The 24,163-nt window shown below is 28.5% G+C and overlaps 1 protein-coding gene across 1 annotated transcript in view; it reads right to left on the bottom strand.

Moving 5' to 3' along the window:
* LOC107072744 (uncharacterized) overlaps positions 1 to 24,163 on the bottom strand; it is a 303,985-nt gene that overhangs the window by 120,498 nt on the left and 159,324 nt on the right. The window contains 3 exon segments of the mRNA XM_089176696.1: positions 511 to 4,529; positions 4,631 to 5,106; positions 9,011 to 9,145. Coding sequence (XP_089032822.1) covers positions 3,602 to 4,529; positions 4,631 to 5,106; positions 9,011 to 9,145 — 1,539 coding nt within the window. The 3' untranslated portion in view covers positions 511 to 3,601.

Raw genomic sequence — 24,163 nt, 5'->3', positions numbered from 1 at the left:
AGTATTTTCTTCGATAGGAATTTTTTTTTTTTTGTAAAGAAAATTTCCAAGAAGGTGAAAGAAGAATCAGAAGAGAGAAAGAGAGAGGGGGGAGATTGAGATAAAAGTGTGACAAGGAATAACACCAAAATAATAATAATAATATTAATAATAATTATTGTAATAATAATCTTCGATAACGGTTTTAAAAAATTATGAATTAACAAAACTTCTTATTGATGGGACTCTTGTTCTTCTGTACGCGAAGGTCGACTCATCCGAGCGAGCGTCCGACACCGACCGTCCAATCGCGGCCCGTTCGAACGCCCTTCGAACTACGTTAAAATAAACGCGGACCTCTTTGGCCCCGTGCACCGGCACACGGTACTTCTAACTCCTCTCCACACTCCTCTTCCCTCCCACTATTCTATTCTCCTCCCTCCTCTCCCTCTTCACCCCTACTCTCTCAATCTCTCTCTTTCTCTCTCTTTCTCTCTCTCTTCTCTTTCGATTTGTTCTTTTCTGTTGTACTGTGCTGTGCTTTTACTCCTCTTCTACTCCGTTGCTGCTGTTACTGCTGCTGCTACTGCTGCTGTTACTTTGCTGTGGTGTTATGTTATGTGATGTTATGTGTGATGTGTGATGTGATGTGATATGATGTGATGTGATGTGATATGATGATGTATGTGCTGTGTGCTCTTGAAAATCAATCTAAAAGTAGCCCGCTCCGGTGGCGCGATCTCTTGGATAAATGTTGGACCGACTCGTGGCCGAGCCTACGTCGCACTGATAACGAATTAAGCTTTTGCTTCTTCCTTATCGTATTGCGCGCGCATTCCAATACCGCCACAACTTCCCCCACTCTTCCTTATTACACTGTCTCTTTCTTTTTACTCTTTCTTTCTCTCTCACTCACTCACTCACTCAATCTCATCATTTTATTCGTATATTTTATTACATTTGATAACATTGTTATTTAGATAAGTAATATTAGAATTTTTTGTATGAATTTGTATGTAAATAAATATTATTTATTAATCAATCTAATAAGATTATATTATGATTTTAATAATAATAATGTAATTCTTCCTTTTCGTTTTGTTTTATATTTTATCTCGTCTTGTATGATTCAAAATTCTTTGGATTTAAGCAAGGTAATATAAATTGTATTATCAAAATTAAAACAAAGCTGACTTTTTCATTCATTTTCGTACGATAGATTAAAGATGATTTAATATTAATGAATTACGGATTTGTTTTTATCTGGTAAAGTAGAAGAACGATATGAAATTGCGCGGGAAATGTTGATCGACGCGCCATCGATTAAAATTGAAACTAAATTTGATTTGAAATTCCACTATTGTTTCGGTTATTACTCGATTATACTTTCTCATCGACGTGACACCACTCAAAATTAATATATTTTAAAAGATTTCATTATTTTACAACGTTTTACACTATTATTGATTTTATTCGATTGTTTTTTTTTCGAATTATTGATGAAATCAAAGTCGAAGTAAAAAAACTGCACAATCTCGATCGATGGGAAGCCATGTTGAAACTGTTTCGTAAAGTTCGACACATGCACCATCTATTGGATAATTTTGGTAGCTTGTAAAGCTATTTACCTACTTATTTTATTAATAAATAAATTAATATATATTATTATATTCGAATTGTTTTTTCATTTTTAATTCATTATGCGTTTATTTTTAAAATAAATTGAATAAAAAATTTAGAATGAAATTAATTATTGATTCGATAATATTATTTAGACAAAACTTCATTAAATGTATAATATAATAATTATTTAAATTTATTATTATAATTAGATGATTTGTTAATAGTTTAATAATTAAAAGAAATTTTAAATAATCGTATTTAATGAAGCAGCATTTCATTTTTAAATATTTCATTGACAGTCTCGAAAAACGGGTTGCCTATCATTAGGGGCTTTCATATGAAATAATAATGAAAAGATGAAATAAGAAAATTTAACAATTTTTCTGAAAATTCCATTTTATTATTTAATGAATAAATTCAAATGACAAAGGTGAGAACATTAATATAACAAATTTTCCGAAAAAGAAGGTGAAAAATAAAAATTGTTACAATATATATATATATATATATATGATTTAAATGTTCAATCATTAATTCTATTGTCCCATCATTTGTTTGAATAAACTTGTATTTAATAAATGAGAAACACATCGATAAAAATTTAAACAATTTTACGAATATATTAGTACACATATGTATACGTATATTATATCTTAAATTTAAAATACATAATTTATGAATGACATCACACACACACATCTCGCATAATCTTGATATGTAATATTGTAATTATTAATCATTATATATATATTATTATTATAATTTTTGTAACAATCCGTGAATATTTTCAAAAATTTTTTTTAATACGAATTAATTTTCACCAAAAAAAAAAAAGAGGAAACCAAATGAAAATAAATTACAATTAGTTGAATCATAAATTTTGAAAATATTACAAATAAATGCATGCGCAAATGCAATTAATCGCATAATTATCTTATAATAATATTAATATTAATAATAATTATAATAATTATAATAATAATAATAATAATAATAATTCTAATGCTAAATTGTATACATGAGAAATTCGACAAATTCTATATAATGATTTTTAATAATGATTATTACTTTTCTAACGATTACATTTTCTTTTTTTTAAAAGGATATAACATGAAAATGAATTTTCGCGCAAGATCATTCAACAAACTTTGGATTAACATTAATAATTAATATTTATAATTAAATTGTAATCTTCCATCAAATATCTTTCACACCATTTAATCAATCGAAAATTGTTTTATCAATCCATTACAAGTTTTAATTTTAATAAACAAATCTTTAAATTATTTTTCACAATTCAAATAATATACACAAACACATAATGCATGAATCGTTCCATTAAATATATATATATATATCTATGTATACGTCATATTGTATTAAAACACCATAATAATTAGATAATATACTTGTACGATTTTAGCTTGTGGCAGTCAAAGTAGCATTTTTTTTTTTAATAAACAATAAACAAATTATGAATTATTAGAGAGACTGTTTATGTGTAGAGTCGAGATTTCACACATGTGTGGTGCTTACGTATATCAATTAGGTTGTCAATTATGAAATGGGACAAAAAATGCATATAATTGAATTCGATTTTGCCCCATTTCATACTTGACAATCTAATACTATAATTAAAAAAAGAAAAAGAAGACAAATTATATTTACAAAAATATATGTATATGTATAAAGAAATAAGAAAAAAAGAGATAAGATTCAGATCTCTTTTTGTTGTTGTTGTTTAATGAAAACAATCTAGTAGGACACAATTAATTAGACAAAATGTTAACATATAATAATTAAATCTTATATAAATATAAATAATTGTAAATCACTTGTTATTCGAAGAAATAGTCTCTCTATCTCTCTCTTTCTCTTAAACAAGACGAGATTAATAACATCAAGACTTAAACGAACAGAAAAAAAAAAAAAGAAAAACTAAACAAATTGTACACTTAAAAAGTAATATAATTAATTCTACAATAAAGTAATATTAAATTTAAACCCAAACGCTTAAAGATTCGTTATTGGTTTGATTGGTCGTAAAATTGGTAGCACTGTGTCGTTTAATAAGTGCTTGTATTTCGGTTGGATTAGAAGACCATCGTCTATGTGCAACTTTATCAATTGGAATCTCAGGTAAACCAACTTCCGTGTGACAACCTTTGATAGGTGATACAGGTGAAGTTGGTAAACCAACTTCTTGAAATGAGCTCATAGATGAAAATCCACTTTCATCGTCAGCACTACTAACGCTGTTTGCCAATTTAGCTCTAACAGCTCTAACCATGAGATCATTAATACCACCACCACCACCATTATTATTATTGTTCATTCCTTTTTTATCAATACGTTTTTGACATTTGTTTAATGGCGTTGACGTATTGTTTACAGTATTACAAATACGTTGTTCATTACGGGTATTATTATCAATTGTATTATCACGATTGGAAACAATTATTTGTTGTTCATCATCTTCCATTGTTTTATTACTACTACTAGCAGAATTATACGAAGATGCATCTACAGATGTTCTAACACCTGGTAATAAATTTTGTATATTACGATTAACATCCGTATTACTTGACGATGATGACGATGATAATAATTTCGATTGACAATTATCTCGATTTTGATATTCCAAACAATTAGTTTCATTATTAATAAGTTCACGTTCATTTTCATCGATACATCTATTACTATCATCATAATTGTCGTCTTGTACAATAGACGTGTTCATAAAATTGTCTCCTTGTGACATTGAACTGTCGTGACGATGATGATGATGAAGATGATGATATTGATGATGATGATTATGATAATGATTATTAGTTGGTGATGGTGATATTCCACTGTCATCGTATGGTGATACTCTTGATAAATCTGGTTCTCTCATTGATAACAATGATTGTACAGTTCTCATTAACCTGTAAATAATAATAATAATAATTAATTAATTAATTAATTAATTATCAATAAAATAACATTAAAATAATTAAAATAAATAATTAATTTAAATATGTATTACCTAAATGCTTCTTGAGACAATTTTTCCGGTGGTACGTCATCAGGATTTAATTCCATTTGTTTAGGTTTCATATATGATACATCGTCCGCCATTGTTTTTTTCTCATCATGATAGGATTGTTCACATTGTTGTCCGTTATTATCCAAATTTGAATTTTGATTACGACGTAAAACGGACCATGTGAATTCACGAAACGCTGAACCACCTGAAATCTGATTGACCGATTTTGCTCGAGTAAAACGAGATGATGCTGACGATGAACCAGATGACGACGATGACGTTGTTGAATTGCCACGATTAGGTGAACAATCGGTTGTATCGACTGCATGAACGCTTCTACTACGTGGTACACGAGCATTACTTTTGTCCTTGGAATTGTTCTTCTCGTGAAGAATAATCAGGCTCTTGTGGGCTCGGTCCAAAAAACGTGCCACTTCTTCCATCAATGATCGATACATTTGTTTATTTGATTCGATCTATAACAATTTTTAAAATTAATATTTATATATATATATATATTTTTTGTTAAAAGATTAATTATTGGAAGAGAGAAAAATGGATTAGAAAATTATTATAACTGGATCAACAGGAAAAGAAAGAAAATCACAATTTTTATATTTAATTGTGCTAATAATTATGAAAGTGCTTTTTAAGTCAAAATTTAAAAATACAATTAGTTTATCAGTTATTTCACGTATCACATTATTTTTAAATAAATTAATTCAATATAATATTTATGATACTATTAACAATGATTTGTAAGTTAAGTATTTATTTAATTTTAATATAAATTAAGTTAGTTATTAACTTAAAATTTGTTATTTCAGCATTATATTGAAATTTATTAAATATTCATATATTTCAAAATGAAAGATACAATTATGAAAGTAGTCTAACAAAGGTGAGATATTAAAAGAAAATAAATGTATCACTTATTTCACACCACATTATTTTAAACTAAATTAATTCAACGTAATTTTCATGATATTGTCAAAAATGAACCATTAAATAGTGATTGTTATTTGAACATTATATGAAATTCATTTAATATTCAAATATAATCCTTTCAAATATTTCAAAATAAAAGATACAATTATTAAAGTAGTTTAACAAAGTGAAATATTAAAAGAAAATTAATGTATCACTTATTTCACACCACATTATTTTAAAATTTAATTAAATATGATATTGAAATAACAAATAACTATCAAACGTGTCATTTTTCATAATATCATAAATATTATATTGAATTAATTTAGTATTCAAACATAACCATTTTAAATATCTCAAAATAAAAGATATAATTGTGCCTATAATTATGAAAATAGTTTAACAATAATTCAAAATTAAAAACAACCATTTGTTTATTAATTAGTTCACATCACATTATTTTCAACTAAATTAATTCAATGTAATATTTACGATATTATGAAAAATGATTCATTAGTTAAATCTTTGTTATTTTAACATTATATAAAAATTCATTAAGTATTCAAATATAATCCTTTTAAATATTTCAAAATAAAAGACACTATTTTAAATATTAAAAGAAAATAAATTAATCAGTTATTTCATACACAGCATTATTTTAAACTAAATTCATTCAATGTAATTGTCAAAAATGAACCAATTAATACTGACTGTTATTTTAATATTATACAGAATTTATTATAGTGTTAAAATTATTTATTCAATTAAATATTCTCTAAACAAGAGATATAATTATGAAAGCAGTCTAACAATACATCAAAATTAAAAGGAACTGAATTCATCTGTTATTTCATATTACATTATTTTAAACTAAATCAATTCAATATAATTTTCACGATATTGTCAAAAAATGAACCATTAAACAGTGTTTGTTATTTCAACATTACATAGAATTCATTTAATATTCAAATGTAATCTGTTAAATATCTCGAAACAAGAGATAATAAGATTTAAACCAGTTTCATAATATTGATCACAATTAACCGTTTATATTTCAATCAAATTTGAAATCATATTAAAAATACTCTTAATGTGCACATTAACTAGCTAATCTCCAGATTAACTGATTAGTTCATTTTATCTAGATAATTTACACATTAACAGTTAAAGGGTATCATTAAAAAAAGTTGTCCCAGTTGTAGAAATATTTTTACGTCAAACAACGATAAAACAATCCCTTGGTATCCTGGGCATGGTTTTCAGAAAATGTGACTACAAATCTAAATCTACCACAAATAGATATACTCATTGTAAAAAAACCAATTTGTTACGTGATTCAAAGTTGTCACCGATCTTTAGATTTGCCCTAAATAAGTAAAGCATAAATTTGATCATACGTTTTTGTCAAAAGAAAAAAAAATCATTTCCATAATCGTAATAATTATTTTTAAAACCGTTATCATTCTTTCTATTATAGTTTTTTTTTTTTTAATCGATCGACGATCGATTCTATCAAATTTAATTTTGTTCGATCCGTTCGATCGTATTAAATTAATTCTTTGAATATCGAAATGTAAATAAATAACGTTATGTTAATTTAAATCGTAGATAATACGTTGCTGTTGTTACAGCAAAAGATTTTGATTTTCACTCTAACGAGTACCTAAGTAGATAATGTGCGAATTATCTAAGATAATTTGAGAAATGAAACATGTTCGATCACCTTAGTTAATCTACACGTTATTTAGATAATTTGTATAATAATTGATAACAGTAAGATACATATGTTTACAAAAGAATGATCAAACGGATTGAACGTAATGATATTCGTGAGAATGTCGTATACAAGGACGATAAGGATAAAAGACGAATTTAACACCGGAACGCGAAATCAGGCATGAACGAGGAAGGAAAGACGAGAGGGAAATCCGATTAAATAACTGTGCACTGTTGGGTTAGTTGTACCGGTTACAATTTACAACGAGCTCGATATCGAATAATCGGAGCAAGGTGAACAAGTTTTGTTTGAAATGTTATCAATCTTTTTATACATGCCTTTTATAATATTTTTCAATGTTAATAATAATAATAACAATAATAATATTAATAATGAATGTTAATAGTAATGTTAATAATGTCAATTAATAATATTAATATTAATGAATATTAATACTAATGTTGATAATGTAATTAATAATAAATATGGGTATTATTGATTATTAGTATTAATTGGTATTAATAATAATGAATAGTAATAATAATGTTGATAATGTAAATAATGATATTAAAAATAATGAATGTTAATATTAATGTTAATAATGTCAATTAATAATATTAATATTAATGAATATTAATAATAATGTTGATAATGTAATTAATAATAAATACGGGTATTATTGATTATTAGTATTAATTGGTATTAATAATAATGAATGTTAATATTAATGTTAATAATGTCAATTAATAATATTAATATTAATAAATATTAATAATAATGTTGATAATGTAATTAATAATATTAATGGGTATTATTGATTATTAGTATTAATTGGTATTAATAATAATGAATGTTAATATTAATGTTAATAATGTCAATTAATAATATTAATATTAATGAATATTAATAATAATGTTGATAATGTAATTAGTAATATTAATGGGTATTATTGATTATTAGTATTAATAGGTATTAATAATAATGAATGTTAATATTAATGTTAATAATGTCAATTAATAATATTAATATTAATAAATATTAATAATAATGTTGATAATGTAATTAATAATATTAATGGGTATTATTGGTTATTAGTATTAATTTGTATTAATAATAATGAATGTTAGTATTAATGTTAATAATGTCAATTAATAATATTAATAATAATGAATATTAATAATAATGTTGATAATGTAATTAATAATATTAATGGGTATTATTGATTATTAGTATTAATTGGTATTAATAATAATGAATGGTAATAATAATGTTGATGATGTAAATAATAATATTAATGGGTATTATTGGTTATTAGTATTAATTTGTATTAATAATAATGAATGTTAATATTAATGTTAATAATGTCAATTAATAATATTAATATTAAAGTGCATAATTGGTAAAAGTTAGTTAAAGTGCATCACTGTGGGTGTTTGACACCTCAACTTGTTTGAACTCGTCTCCTGAAGCCGCTATTTGATATTTAGATCTCGCAATTTTTTTAAAAGTAGTTTAATACATTTGTCTTAAAATAGAATAGGTTTTATATTCATCTGAATTAACACTAGATGGCGACAAATAACTCATTTTTTTCGAATTCAGTACCGTTTTCGAGAGATGAAACATTTGTTGGGGTGTCAAACACCCCATGTGCACTTTAAGGGTTAAAAGTAATGAATGTTAATAATAATAATAATATTAATAATAATATTGATGATGATGATGATAATTACCTGTTTAAGTTGCCAATGAAGTGTTTCAATTTGAGTTTGAAGAAAAACATTGTCGATCACTTGGACGTGTGGCACTTGATTTAACGTCAATGCGTTTTGTAATTTTTTATTATCTTCTCTCAAAGATTGGCATTCCTGAAAAGAAAGAAAATAGTATCATTAATATTTTGTAATATTACAGTATATTTAAGCAAGCCCGAAGTAATGTGCACAACAGTCCCGGACTGGTTCGGGGACAACCGAAGTCAACCACTGACTTCATAAAACATATATATAATTATAATAAGTTATAATATTTAGTAAATTATTTATATATAATTATTATAATAAATTGTATATAATAAATTAATATTTAATAAATTATATATATTTGCTTTATTAAATTGTATACAATAATTATAATAAATTAATATGTAGTGAATTATATGTATAGATAATTATTATAATAAATATATAAATAATAAATTAATATTTAATAAATTATATATATATATATATTTATTTTTCTAAATTGTATAATATAATAATTTTCATAAATTATTATTTAGTGAATTATATATATATATATATTTATTATAATAAAAATTTAATAAATTATATATATATATATTTATTTTTCTAAATTGTATAATATAATAATTTTCATAAATTATTATTTAGTGAATTATATATATATATATATATATATATATATATATATATATATATATATATATATATATATATATATATATATAGATAGATAGATATAGATAGATAGTTACTGCGTCCCCGAAGGGTTGCACTCCATTAACAATTATCTCCTTAACCTAACTTAACACTACCCTCTCCCTCACTTCCTCTTCTTCCCCTCCCCCTTCACCCGTTCCAAACCTCCACTTCTTCCTCCCTTCTTCCCCTCCTTGCCTCTCCTTCTTCTCTCTCATGCTCCCAATCCTCTTCATCCACTCCTCCCCCATTCCACTCTCATCCAAAATTTCCTTGATCCTCTCTTCCACTCCTCTCTCGTCCTCCTCCCCGACCGCTCTACTGCAGCCCTCCAACACGTGCTCCCATGTCTCTCTCTCCCAACCACACACCCTACATTTTTTCTTCTCCTCCTCTTCCCAGTATCTCCCTTCCCTCATCTCATTCCCCAATCTAAATCTCGCCACTCTTCTTTTTCTCTCTTCACTCCACTTTCCTACCCAATATCCTGGCAAACCTTCCGCAACCACCGTCTTGTACCACATGTTGTATCTCGACTCCAATATCTTCTCCCATCTCTCCACCTCCTGTCGCCTTCTTTCCTCCCTCTCAATCTCATCCCACCTTTCCACCACCTCCACCCCGTCCTGCGCTATCCTCTCTTTGAACTTCATCCTCTCTACTTCCCACTTTGATTTCCGTACTTCTATCTCCCTTTCTCTCTCCTGCGCCTCCTTCCAACACTCTCTCGCCAGCTCACTTCCCTCTCCTCTCCTTAACTTCTCCTCATACCTCCACGCTCTCTTCGCCGCCTTTATTTTCAATTTGTCTCTCTTCACTTCCTCCCTTACCATGTACCCTGGTGTTCTCCAATCCACCCCCATAGTCCACCTCAAAAATCTTTCCTGCACCCCCTCGATCTCCATCCTCTCCTCCCACCCCCATATTTCCGCTCCATAACTCAAAACCGTCCACACTAGCTTGTCAAACAGCCACAGCCTCCTCACCCAATCCTTGCCGAACATCCTCTTCCCCAGTCCCCAAATCTGCCTCATAGCCGCCCCAGCCTTCTTCACCCTCTCCTTCACATGCGCCTCTTGACCTCCATTCTTCTTGAAAACATAGCCCAGGTATCTAAACTCCTTCACCTCCTCTATTCTCTTCCCCTTCCAGTTCCAATCAATCTCTCTATTTCTTCCCCCTCCTCTCCTAAATCTCACTATCTTCGTTTTCTCCACACTGACCTCCAATTTCTTCCTATCACAATATCCCTCCATTCGCCTCAGCATGCTCTCCATCTCCTCCTCCCTTTCCGCCAACAACACCACATCGTCTGCATACGCTAGTGAACAAATCCTCCTCCCTCTCACCTTCACCCCCTCCCCATCTTCCTTTCAACAGCTCCTCCTCCAAGTCCGCAGTCAGGAGGTTAAAGAGCATCGGGCTCATTGGACAACCCTGCCTGACCCCTCTTGCCGTCCAGAATCTATCACCCTCCTCCCCCCTGCCTTCACCCTACTCGCCGTTTCATTCAACACCTCCTTCACCCTATCTCTGAGCTCCTCTCTTATCCCTCTCTTCTCCATCCCACGCAGCAGCACCTCCCGGTCCACCGAGTCAAAAGCCGCCTTGAAGTCCAGGAACGTCGCCACCAGCTTCCCCCTCTCTCTCCTTCCTTGTCTTCCCACCAGATAATTCAACACATATATATTGTCTATCGTTCCTAGACCTCTCCTAAACCCTGTCTGGTTCTGCGGCACCATCCCCTTCCTCTCCACCTCCTCCTCTATCCTGCCCGCCAGAACTGCTGCGTACACCTTGTACAGAGACGGCATGAGTGTTATGCCTCTGTAGTCAGACACCTTCTCCCCTTCTCCCTCTCTTCACTATTGGGATTATTAGCCCCTCCTTCCACTCCTCCGGCCAGCCCTCCCCTCTCCACACCCCATTGCAGACCGCCCTAATCATCTCCAGCCCCTTTCTTCCTCCAAACTTCCAGGCCTCGTTAGGAATCGCATCTATTCCCGCCGCTTTTTCTTCCTTCAGCTTCCCTACTACCCTCTCCATCTCTTCCATACTTATCTCCTCTTCTCCATCTTCTCCCCTCCCCTTCCCTGTATCCAGTACGACTCGTTCCTCCGTCCCACCCAGCAACCTCATGAAGTGCTCTCTCCACTCCTCTTTCCCTATGTTCTCGCTCACCTTCTTCCTCCTAACTCTTCCTCTGTTCACTATCTCCCAAACTTTTTGTTCCGTCCTCGCCTCCTCTATCTCTCTCATCACCCTGTCTCTCTCCTCCTCCTTTTTCCTTTCACACAGCTGCTTGTACTCTGCCTTCCTTCTCCCGTACTCTTCTCTTGATCCTCTCCCCCTCCTCCACTCCCTTAATACCCTCCTCGTTTCGCTTTTCATCCCCCTGCACTCATCGTCCCACCATCCCTCCTTCCTACTCCCTCCCCTTCTTCCTCCTTTCTCCTCACTCCTCACCATTTCTCTTTTCACCTTCTCTGTCATCTCCTTCACTATCTCCTTCACTCCGACCTTCTCTAATCTTACTTCACTTATTCCCTTTTGATACTCCTTCTTCATCTCCTCCGACCATTTGCCTCGTTTCCCTCCCTTTCCTCCACTCTTCCTCATTCTACTGCCCCTCCTTCCTTTCTTCATGGTCACTATCAACGGATGATGATCCGAGTCTATCCTATCACCCACTACTACCCTCTCTATCCCACTCCTCGTACTCCCATCCCCTAACACGTAGTCAATCACCGTGCCCGTCCCCCCCCCCGTATATGTAAACTCTCCCTCCTCATCCCCCTCAATACCTCCATTCAAAATCTCCCAACCAACCTCTCCCATCATACTCGTTAACAACCGCCCCTCCCTATTCAACACCTTATCCTTGGACCTTCTACCTCTCCCCTCTTCCCCTTCCTCTCCTCCCTCTCTCCCTCCTGTCTCACCTGTCCTTGCATTGAAATCCCCTCCTATAATTACCTTCCCCTCCTGTCCCTGCAACTCCATCCATCCCCTTATCTTCCCCAACTTCCTTTCCATATCTCCATTCACATACACCGCTACCACCGTCCACACCTCTCCCCCAGCCTTCACCCTCCTCACCATGATTCCCTCCTCCTCTTCCTCCTTGTCATCCTCCCCCTCCCCCGCCATCTCCTTCCTCACCCCCACGACCATTCCCCCTATCCCTCTTCCCCTCTTATGCCTCCTCTTCGCCCCCTGCACCGTCCACACATATCCCCCCCGGTAATCGTCTCCTTACCTTCTCCCAGCTTTTTCCTCCATCCATGTCTCGATTAAAACAATTACTTCCCACTTTTCTATTACCCTCCAAAAATCCTTATCCTTATTCATTAATCCTGCTACATTCCAGAACCCTATCTTCCAATTTCCTCCCCCCGTCCCACTCCCTCCCCCCTTCTATTAGTTTTTTCCCATCTTTCGTTTCCCATCTTTCCCTTCCCCCTGATTTTCCTCCCTTTCTCCTTCTATTCCCTCATACCCCCCCTCCCTACCATTTTTCAACTCCTCTTTTTCTTCGTCCCACACCCATATCTTTCCATCTATGAATATCTTTCCATACCCCACTCTTACCCTCCTTCCTTTCCTTGCCTCCCTGCTCCCCACCTCCCTAAGCATCCATTGCATCTTCCTCTCCTTCCACGTCCAATCATCCCCTAATAGCTCCCTCCTCCCTTGCAGCTTGCTCTTTTTCCACATCACTTCCCTTTTCTCCTCCACGTTCCTTAGCTTTACCTTCAGGACTGTCTCCTCCCCCTCCCTCCTCCTTCTTCCTATCTCCTCCACCTCCTCTACCTTCACACCTGCCCCTATTCTATCCAACAACCTCTCCGCCGTTTCTTTCGCAGAACCTCTCCTTATCACTCTCCTAATTATCACATTTCTTCTCCTATCCTCCCTTTCTTTCATCTCCATCCTCTTCTCCATTTCTTTCACCTTCCACCTAATCCCTTCCCCCTCATCCTTCTTCGCCCCCATATCCACTGCTCCCCCTGCCACCCTCTTTTCCTCTTCTACCCCTACCTTGCTACCCTCCCCCCCAACCCCCTTCCCCTGCTTCCCCTCCAAATCTTCAATCCTTCTCTCCAGTTTCTCTCTTTCTTCCCTCCATTTCGCTTCTTTCTCTTCCATCTCCTCCCTCCATTTCGCTTCTTTCTCTTCCATCTCCTCCCTCAATTTCGTTTCCTTCTCCGCCATCTCCCCTCTCACTCTATCTAGCTCCTTTTTCACCCCACTAATCTCTTTCTCTACTATATTCTTCACCTCCTCCATCCACTCTTGGTCCAGCTCCACTCTGACTTCCCTTCTTTCCATCTCCCTTATCCGCTCCTCTTGCCCCTCTTCCACCTCCCTTTTCTCTTGCACGCCACCTCTTCCTTCCTCACCCCTCCCCGGCGATCTAGATATCTTCTGACTTCTTCTAAACGCTCTCTCTTCCTCTTCATCCTCCATCTCCCTCTTCTTCATCCACATTTCCTTAACTCCTGCCGTTCTCCCCCGGCTCTCACTTCTCGTTCTCACCATCCTTTCTGCGTTTGTTTTCCTCCCTCTCTTCTTCTCACCTCCTATCCCCTTCTCTTCACTCATCCGCTTGCCTGTTTCCTGCCTTACCGAATCTTTCCTCCAACCTGATTCCACTCTCTTCCACCGATGTCGCTGTCGTCGCCACAAACTCCTAACCTCGCTTTCACCTGCTTCCCTTTCTCACCTTTTTCTTCTTCTCACTCACCAATTCCCCCTATCTCTCTCTGCCTCCTGCTCCCTTTGACTTTCCTTCTACCTGCTCTGACCTTCCCTATCTCCTTCACTGCTCTATTCACTCACTTCCACCCTATTTCACCTCCGCTCAATTTCACGCTCTTTCCCTCTACAAATCCCAACCGGAAGTCATATATATATATATTTATTATAATAAAAATTTAATAAATTATATATAAAAATAATAAATTAATAAATTTAATAAATTTATTAAATTTATAATTTATATTTATTATTTATTATTTATATTTATATTTATATTAATTATATATATTTGCTTTATTAAATTGTATATAATAATTATAATAAATTAATATTTCATAAAATATATATATATATATATATAAATAATAAATGAATAAGATGTTAATAAAAAAAAAAAAAATTGTATTTACTCTCGTGTTTTGTAATAATGTTAAAATAACTCAATATATTTGAAGTGAGTTAAAATTTTCCTTTGGCATGTTCTTGTCTGATTGTGAGATGAGATGATCGAGTTCAAGTTGGACCAGGAAGGATGCTGTTACAAGTTACTAAGCAAGACGAGAATTTACGATCGCACGAACGAATCCTACTCGTGCTCGCACGAGTTAATCGCTAAAGATTCTTCCTTCAACATTTCTCTTCTCTCTCTCTTTCTCTCTTTCTCTTTCTCTTTCTTTCTTTCTTCTTCTTCTTTTTTTTTTTCTTCTATTTATCTATCGAAGTATCTTTTTCTCTCTCTTTCTTTGCAAATCTTACGACAAACTCCGGGGGCAAAACTTTCTCACGAGTCGAGAAATAGATAGAAAAGAATAAAAAAAAAAAAAAAAATATTTGTTTTTATTCTTTGTACAAATGCAAAAAGATTCCACATTCCATGAATATTTCAATAATTTAACGAGCAACAAATCATCATCACTTCATTTCCGTATAATCCTTAATTTAATGTATATAATGATTATCAACAAATCAATAGTTTAATTATCATAAAACAATAAATCAAAATGATCAACTAATCTTTGGTTTTTTTTTCAAAAATAAGAATTGTTTAAATTTATTAGAAACATTTTTATATTTTTTTAATTTAATATACCTAGCGATTATCAACAAATTAATAATTTAATTATCATTTAACAATAAATAAAAATGATCAACGAATCTTTGGTTTTTTCTTTTTTATCAATTCAAACATAGATTTGTAAATTTAATAACATTTTTGTTTATTTCATTTTCTTTTCTAAATTAGAATTGTTAAATTATCCACATATAAATAATTAATTATCATTTAGGTTAAAAATATCAACGAATGTTTGGTAATTTTTTTTTTTTTAACGATTCAAACATAGATTTTAAAATATAATAACAAAAACATCTAATTTTTTATTTTATTTTTCAAAAATTAAAATTGTTAAAATTTATCAGAAACATTTTTATATTTTTTAATTTAATATACCTAGCGATTATTACCAAATTAATAATTTAATTATCATAAAACAATAAATCAAAATGATCAACTAATTTTTGGTTTTTTCTTTTTTTTAACAATTTAAATATAAATCTATAAATCTAATAACAAAAACATCAAATTTTTTATTCTTGTTTTCAAAAATTAGAATTGTTAAAATTGTTTAAAAACACTTTTATATTTTTTAATTTATTATACCTAACGATTATCAACAAATCAATAATTTTATTATTATTTGGGTTACAAATATCACTGAATCTTTGGTTTTTTTTCTTTTTTAACAATGCAAACATAGATTTATAAATTTAATACTATTTTTGTTTCCTTTATTTTCTTTTCTAAATTAGAATTGTTAAAATTGATTAGAGACACAATGATATTATTTAATTTATTATACCTAACGATTATCAACAAATTAATAATTTAATTATTATTTGGGTTACAAATATCACCGAATGTTTGGTTTTTTTTTTTTTTTAACAATTCAAACATAGATCTATGAATTAAATAACGTTTTTGTTTCTTTTTTTCTTTTCCTAAATTAGAATTGTTAAAATTGATTAAAAACACTTTTATATTTTTCAATTTATTATTCCTAACGATTATTAACAAATTAGTAATTAAATTATTATTTGGGTTACAAGTATCATCAAATGTTTGACTTTTTTTTTCTATTTTTAACAATTCAAACATAGATTTGTAAATCTAATAACACATACACATTTTTATTTCTTTTGTTTTTCCAAATTAGAATTCAAATATCAATTATCAACAAATCAATAATAAGTAATCTTTTAAATTATTAATTTAAATAATTATTTAAATTAATAATCATTTAAATAATTAATTAAAAATAACTCTGAATATTTGGTTTCTTTTTTTAACAATTTAAACATAGATCTGTAAATTTAATAACATTTTTGTTTCTTTTATTTTCTTTTCCAAGTTAGAATTGTTAGAATTTATTAGAATTGTTACGCTATTATTCAATATTACTTATATTAACGATATTATTTAATATTTTAACGAATAAATAAATAATTTAAACAATATTTTAAAAATTTCACTTTCGTAAACAACACAATCCTTTCAACATATATATACAAATATTTATATACAATACATACAATAGGATAAAAAGAGAGAAAAAAAGAAAAGATAAAAGATAATAAAAAAAAAGATCAATGATAATAAAACGAAATAGAAATAAACGTATAAATATTAAATAATATTTTTAGTACGTAATGACATATATAGAAACATATATATATGTTTAAGCATGTATTTGTATATGTGTAACGTATATAAGAAATAATAATAACGTTGTGGTTTTAGTAGTTGAAATGGTCAAAAAAGAAAGTTTCAGTGAGTTTTATTCGTTCGTAGAGAACTGCCCATTAGAAGTATAATGTAAAGCACTGTTCTAAATCATATGTCTGTTATAAAACAGACTATGTATTATGTATTAAGTATGTTGTATACTTAACCTCATATTTACATACATACATACATACATACATACATACATACATATATACATATGCATATTTATATATATATATAAATCATTTCATATATATTATTATATTACATATATAATATATATATTAAATTATAATAAATTTAAATATATATAATATTAAATATAATTATAAATTAAATTACATATAATAATATATATTGTATAATAACATTATAATAATATATATATATATGTAATATATGTTATTGTATATATTATATATTATTATATATAATACATAGAATAATATATTAATAATTTATATATATATTATTAATTATAACATTTAATTAAACATTATTAAAATAACAATAATTATTAATTTATGATGTTATATAATTAAAATATAATTTAATTTATGATGCTATGTAATTAAAATATAATTTAATTTATAACATAATTAACATTATTTATTACTATTTTAATTAAACATTATAATATATTTTATAGATAAAATATATTAAATATTATATATTAAATATTATACTATTAACATCAAATTTATATATATAAAATAATTTTTATGTATTCCTTTTTGGAGCAATTGAAACTTTTTTTTATTATTATTATTCATAAAAAAAAAAACAACAATTTGTATTGTTTTCTATTTAACATTTCATAAGAACATTTTGAATTTAAAATTCGAATCATTTTAATTATTGTGGAAAAAATATTACTCATATTACACGATCCTTTTTTTTTTTAATTATATTCAATTTCATTGTATTGTTATTTGTAAAAAAAAATAAAAAAATAAAAAAATAAAAACAAAAGATCATTTTTTATTTAAAAGTATCTTTAAAGAATAAAAGATTAGATTAAATTTAATGAACGATATTAACCTTTTACTTGAATCAAATCATTTCCTATCTTGTTCGGAGTGTATTAATAAATTGTTATTGTTAAAAGAATCCAAGGTAAGCATTTACTCTGAGACTTTCCCGTTGAGAAGAAGAGAGGTTGAATCTTAAATATCGAGCCTTTCACTCCCGGATACACGCCCTCGCGAAACAACGTCAACGATAAGAGGAGCGGAAAGCTCGTTCAACAAAACTCATCATCCTGAGATACCCAATTATATTCAAGACAATATCATTCTTTTTATTAATTAATCAACAGTTCTTACTTGTATCGTCCAAAAATATAAACTTCAAAAAATTAAGCGTTCATAAGATATTCAGAGACAGAAATCAGTACACATGAAAGTTTGATGATGAATATCTTTCGAACGCTTCATTTAATCGCCAAAACATAAGACACCATTTTTATAGAGCACTTAATTTCCTACAAAAATATGTATTGTGCATTTTTTAATAGTCATTTATTGTCGAGTTATAAAATTCATAAACAAAAATGAAATTTGTCTGAAAATAATCAAACTTAAATCTTCAATATCATTCAAATGGTGAGCTTTACGAAAAAAATATAAGATACCTTTTTTGTAGAGCATTAAATTTCCTACAAAATTCGTCTAGAACATTTTTCTGTACAATCAATAAATAATGAGGTATGAATTTTATTCTATTGAACTGAGAGTTATAAAATTCATAAACAAAAATGAAATTTGTCTGAAAATAATCAAACATAAATCTTCAATATCATTCAAATGGTGAAATTTATGAAAAAAATATAAGATACCTTTTTTGTAGAGCATTAAATTTCCTACAAAATTCGTCTAGAACATTTTTCTGTACAATCCATAAATAATGAGGTATGAATTTTATTCTATTGAACTGAGAGTTATAAAATTCATAAACAAAAATGAAATTTGTCTGAAAATAATCAAACATAAATCTTCAATATCATTCAAATGGTGAGGTTTACGGAAAAAATATAAGATACCTTTTTTGTAGAGCATTAAATTTCCTACAAAATTCGTCTGGAACATTTTTCTGTACAATCAATAAATAATGAGGTATGAATTTTATTCTATTGGACTGAGAGTTATAAAATTTATAAACAAAAATGAAATTTGTCTGAAAATAATCAAACATAAATCTTCAATATCATTGAAATGGTGAGATTTACGAAAAAAATATAAGATACCTTTTTTGTAGAGCATTAAATTTCCTACAAAATTCGTCTAGAACATTTTTCTGTACAATCAATAAATAATGAGGTATGTATTTTATTCTATTGAACTGAGAGTTATAAAATTCATAAACAAAAATGAAATTTGTCTGAAAATAATCAAACTTAAATCTTCAATATCATTCAAATGGTGAGGTTTACGGAAAAAATATAAGATACCTTTTTTGTAGAGCATTAAATTTCCTACAAAATTCGTCTAGAACATTTTTCTGTACAATCAATAAATAATGAGGTATGAATTTTATTCTATTGGACTGAGAAAAAAGTTAAAATAACTGCGATGCGAAGGATCTTATCCTATTAAAATGAAGAGCTCATATTTGATGAGAATTTTTTTTAAAGTGTCTACCAACCCATTTTTCCGTGGTACTTGTAAAAAAAAATAATTCATTTTTTTGACCCACCCTAATATATTTATAGAAAATAATTACTATATATGTAAATGAGTAAGTTATTATATAGAGAAATACACAACACACATATATGTATTCTAACACTAAGAATGATGCCGTTAATATCGTATTTCACCTCACGTGGGAGATTTTCACACGGGAGTGCCGATCACTCACACACCTATGACAAACCGTAAAACTACTATTACTACTATTACTACTACTGTTACAAGCGATACGGAATTTGTGTAATAGAATTCAGAACGAATATACATTTACCTATTCAAGTGATCGTTGATTCGCGATTAATTCATTTACTAGGAAATAGAATTTAAATATCACATACGTAATGATATTATTTATATAAATATAATTATTGTAATGTTATTTAAATAAATAGAAAATAAATACAATTATTTAATTCATCTATATTAAATTATTTCATTATTATTAGAAATTATTTCAACAAATAGAACATAAATAAAAATGTTCATTTGTTAATAAATTATTTAATTATAACTATGAGATTAATTAGATTTAAAATTCAATATTAAAATTAATTGTTATAATATTATTTTAATAAATAACAAAAAAAAATAACATTTTTAATTTTTACGAAGTTTTTTAAATTTAAATAAATATTACAATTTATTATTATAATATTATTTAAATAAATAGAACATAAATAAGATTTTTCATTGCTATTAAATTATTCAATTATTACTAAAAGAATAATTAAATTAAAATCAATACAAAAATGAATTATTTTATTATTATATTTATTTTAATAAAAAATAAATCAAATTTTTAACTCCTAATAAATTGTTTAATTATTACTGTAAATTATATACACGTAAATAAATATAAAATAACATTATAATAGTAATTATTCCATATTTATTTTATATCACAATAATATCATTATTTTTGATCAATAATTCATTCTAATTAATTACTTATTAAATCTAATTAAATTTATACAAAAAAAATTTATTAGAATAAAATGCGAATAGAAATTAAATTATCCGACCGACAAATACACACAAAAAACAAAATATCATATTTTCTAATCGCACATAGTTATTTTTCTCTATAAGAAACGAAAAGAGTCATTTAAATCGTATTATTATTTTCAAAAAAAAAAAAAAAAATACAAAAAAAAAGAAAAGATAAAACAATCAGCATGTTGAGTTAATAATGAAAATGACAACAACAAAAAGAAAAAAATAATGGATGTACTCAACATTGAAGGATTTAACATAAATCCTTTGGTTTATAATTAGAAAAAGGAAATTGGAATTAGTAGGTAAGTGTACACAATCCGACAAAAGTTTTGTAAACATTAATTGAAAACAAATAAAACACAACACAAATATCAATTCTACTTTTTTACAGAGAAAATTAATTTTATCTTATTGCAATTTATATATATATATATATATATATATATATATATATATAATATAATTATAATATTATTAAATAATATAATAATTATTGAAATATTATATAATTATATTAATAAAAATTAAAATATTATTATATTAAATAATATAAATAATAATGTAATTGAAGTTATTTATCTGGAATTTTTGTTAAATAAAAACTAAACATTTTTTAACTACGTAAGTAGTCAGCAACAAAGACTTTATACTATACTAATAACACTCTAGTTTTCATTATTAATTCATAAATAGTGTTATTATTCTAATAACACTCTAGTTTTCATTATTACATATTTATTCTCATCATTAAAATATCAAAATTATAATATAAAATACTGGAAAAGTACAAATTAATTCTGTCCGTTTTCCAAAATGACTCTAAAAGCATTCAATTCTGAAATATTAACAGCTGATTGCTGATTGATTAGGTACCTTTTAGACAGATTGGACATCCGTCGATAAAATCCAGTTTGTATTATTGTTTTGAGTCTCATACAAAATGTTTTTTGTTACGCTGTTGAAAATTTCAGATTTTATGATAACTAAACAGTATTTGTGGGAAGTTTGAATTTTTTGTTTTAATTGGAAAAAAGTGCAGCTGAAGTTCATCGTATGCTTGTGGAAGTTTACGATGACAATGCTCTAACTGACAAGTCATGTAGAGAATAATTTCGACACTTCAAAAGTGATGATTTCAGTGTTGAAGATAGACCTCACTCCGGACAGTCAAAAAAAATTCGTAGACGATGAATTACAGGCATTACTCGATGAAGATCCGAGTCAAATGCAAGACGAGTTTGCACTTACGTTGGGGTTGAACCAAAAAGCAGTGTCTGTACGTTTAAAATCTAGGGGCATTATACGAGAAAACGGCCAGAATATAAGAACAGATATGACAAAGTTATTCTTTTGCATGATAACTTTGGGCCTTACGTCACAAAAGTTGTCAACAAATATTTAGAAACGATCAAATGGGATATCATACCACACCCGTCGTATTCTTCAGACATTGCTCCTTCTGACTATTGACTGTTTCGACGGATGCAAAACGATTTGACAGGTCACCACTTCACTTCTTTCAAATAAATCGAAAATTAGCTTCAAAATTGGATCGTCTCAAAAAACGAGAAGTTTTTTCGAGATAGGATTCAAAAATTGCGTAAGAGTTGGAAAAAAGTTGTAAGCAGTGGTGGACAATATTTTGATTAATTTGTTAATTCATTATCTTTTGAAATAAATGCATTTTTTGAACTAACAAAAAAACGGACCGAATTAATTTGTACACCTAAAAATTAGAAAAACAAAAATGAACGAACGTATTTTAGTTTTAATGTAAACCAAAAAAAAAAAAAAAACAAATTCGTGAAAATTTGTATAAAAAAAAAAAAAGAATACCTTTGAATTACAGAGACAAATAGAAGAAGACGGTGGTGGGGAGAGCTGGGAGTGGTGGTGGGGAGAGTTGAGAGAGTGGGAGGTGAAGGGGGAAAGGATCTTGAATGAACACACACGCGAAAGATTTCTTTCTGACATTTCCATACAATAGCGTGGAAAAAGAGTTGAAGAGTTGCGATATATCCGGTGAGATGGTCTAAGAATGATAACGGGTTGTTGTTCGTAAGGATCAACGCAACATAACACAACACATAGACACAAAATAGAAAATAATACACAAATGATTTCGAAGGATGTCGAAAGAATTCTAATCTAAGAATAGTTTTGTTCTTTCTTTTTCTTTTTTTTTTTTTTTTTTAATTTACCATAAACATACACTTCCTATACCGTTATTATTGGATTTAAAAAAATTTTATTTTTTCTTTTGTTTTTTTTTTTTAGCACATCTCAAGGACAATGATTTTAGATAACAACGGGGACTATGATTTATCTAGGTGAAGGTGTACGTGATACAAAGAGGTGTACGTAATATTTTGATAATCGATTTTATATTTGTTTTTTATTTTTTTTTTATTTTGTCGATTAGATTTTGAAATAATAGGTGAATTAATTGTTTGAAAAAAATTTCTTCACCATATCGAAAATTACATTTTGTATTGTAATTTAAATTAAAAAAAAAAAATAATAATAAAATAATAGAAATTGAATTGGAAATTTGAAGAATAAAATTTATATCAAAATGAAATTTGAAATTTAAAATTTGAAAAATGACATTGATATAAAAGTGGAATTTGAAATTTAATAAATGAAATTGATATAAAAATGTAAGTTGAAATTTGAAAAATGAAATTTATATACAATTGAAATTAGAAATTTAAAACATGAAATTTATATCAAAATCAAATTGAAAACTTGAAGAATAAGATTTATATCGAAATGAAATTTGAAATTTAAAATTTGAAAAATAAAATTGATATAAAATTGAAATTTGTAATTTAAATAATAAAATTTATATACAAATGAAATTTGAAATTTTAAAAATGAAATTTATATAAAAATGAAATTTGAAATTTAAATAATAAAATTTATATACAAATGGAATTTGAACTTTAATTTATAAAATTTACATAAAAATGAAATTTGTAATTTAAATAATAAAATTAATATAAAATGAAATTTGAAATTTGAAAAATGAAATCTATATCAAAATGAAATTTGTAATTTAAATAATAAAATTTATATACAAAAGAAATTAGAAATTTGAAAAATGAAATTGATATCAAAATGAAATTTGAAATTTAAATAATAAAATTTATATACAAATGGAATTTAAAATTTAAATAATAAAATTTATATACAAATGGAATTGATATAAAA

The sequence above is a fragment of the Polistes dominula genome, unplaced genomic scaffold, assembly GCF_049000335.1.
Source record: "Polistes dominula isolate Pdom_NZ unplaced genomic scaffold, Pdom_raw_medaka contig_80, whole genome shotgun sequence".
In the NCBI taxonomy this organism is placed as follows: Eukaryota; Metazoa; Arthropoda; class Insecta; order Hymenoptera; family Vespidae; genus Polistes; species Polistes dominula.
Note: the sequence above shows the minus strand (reverse complement) of the source record. Positions and strands in the feature narration are given on the sequence as shown.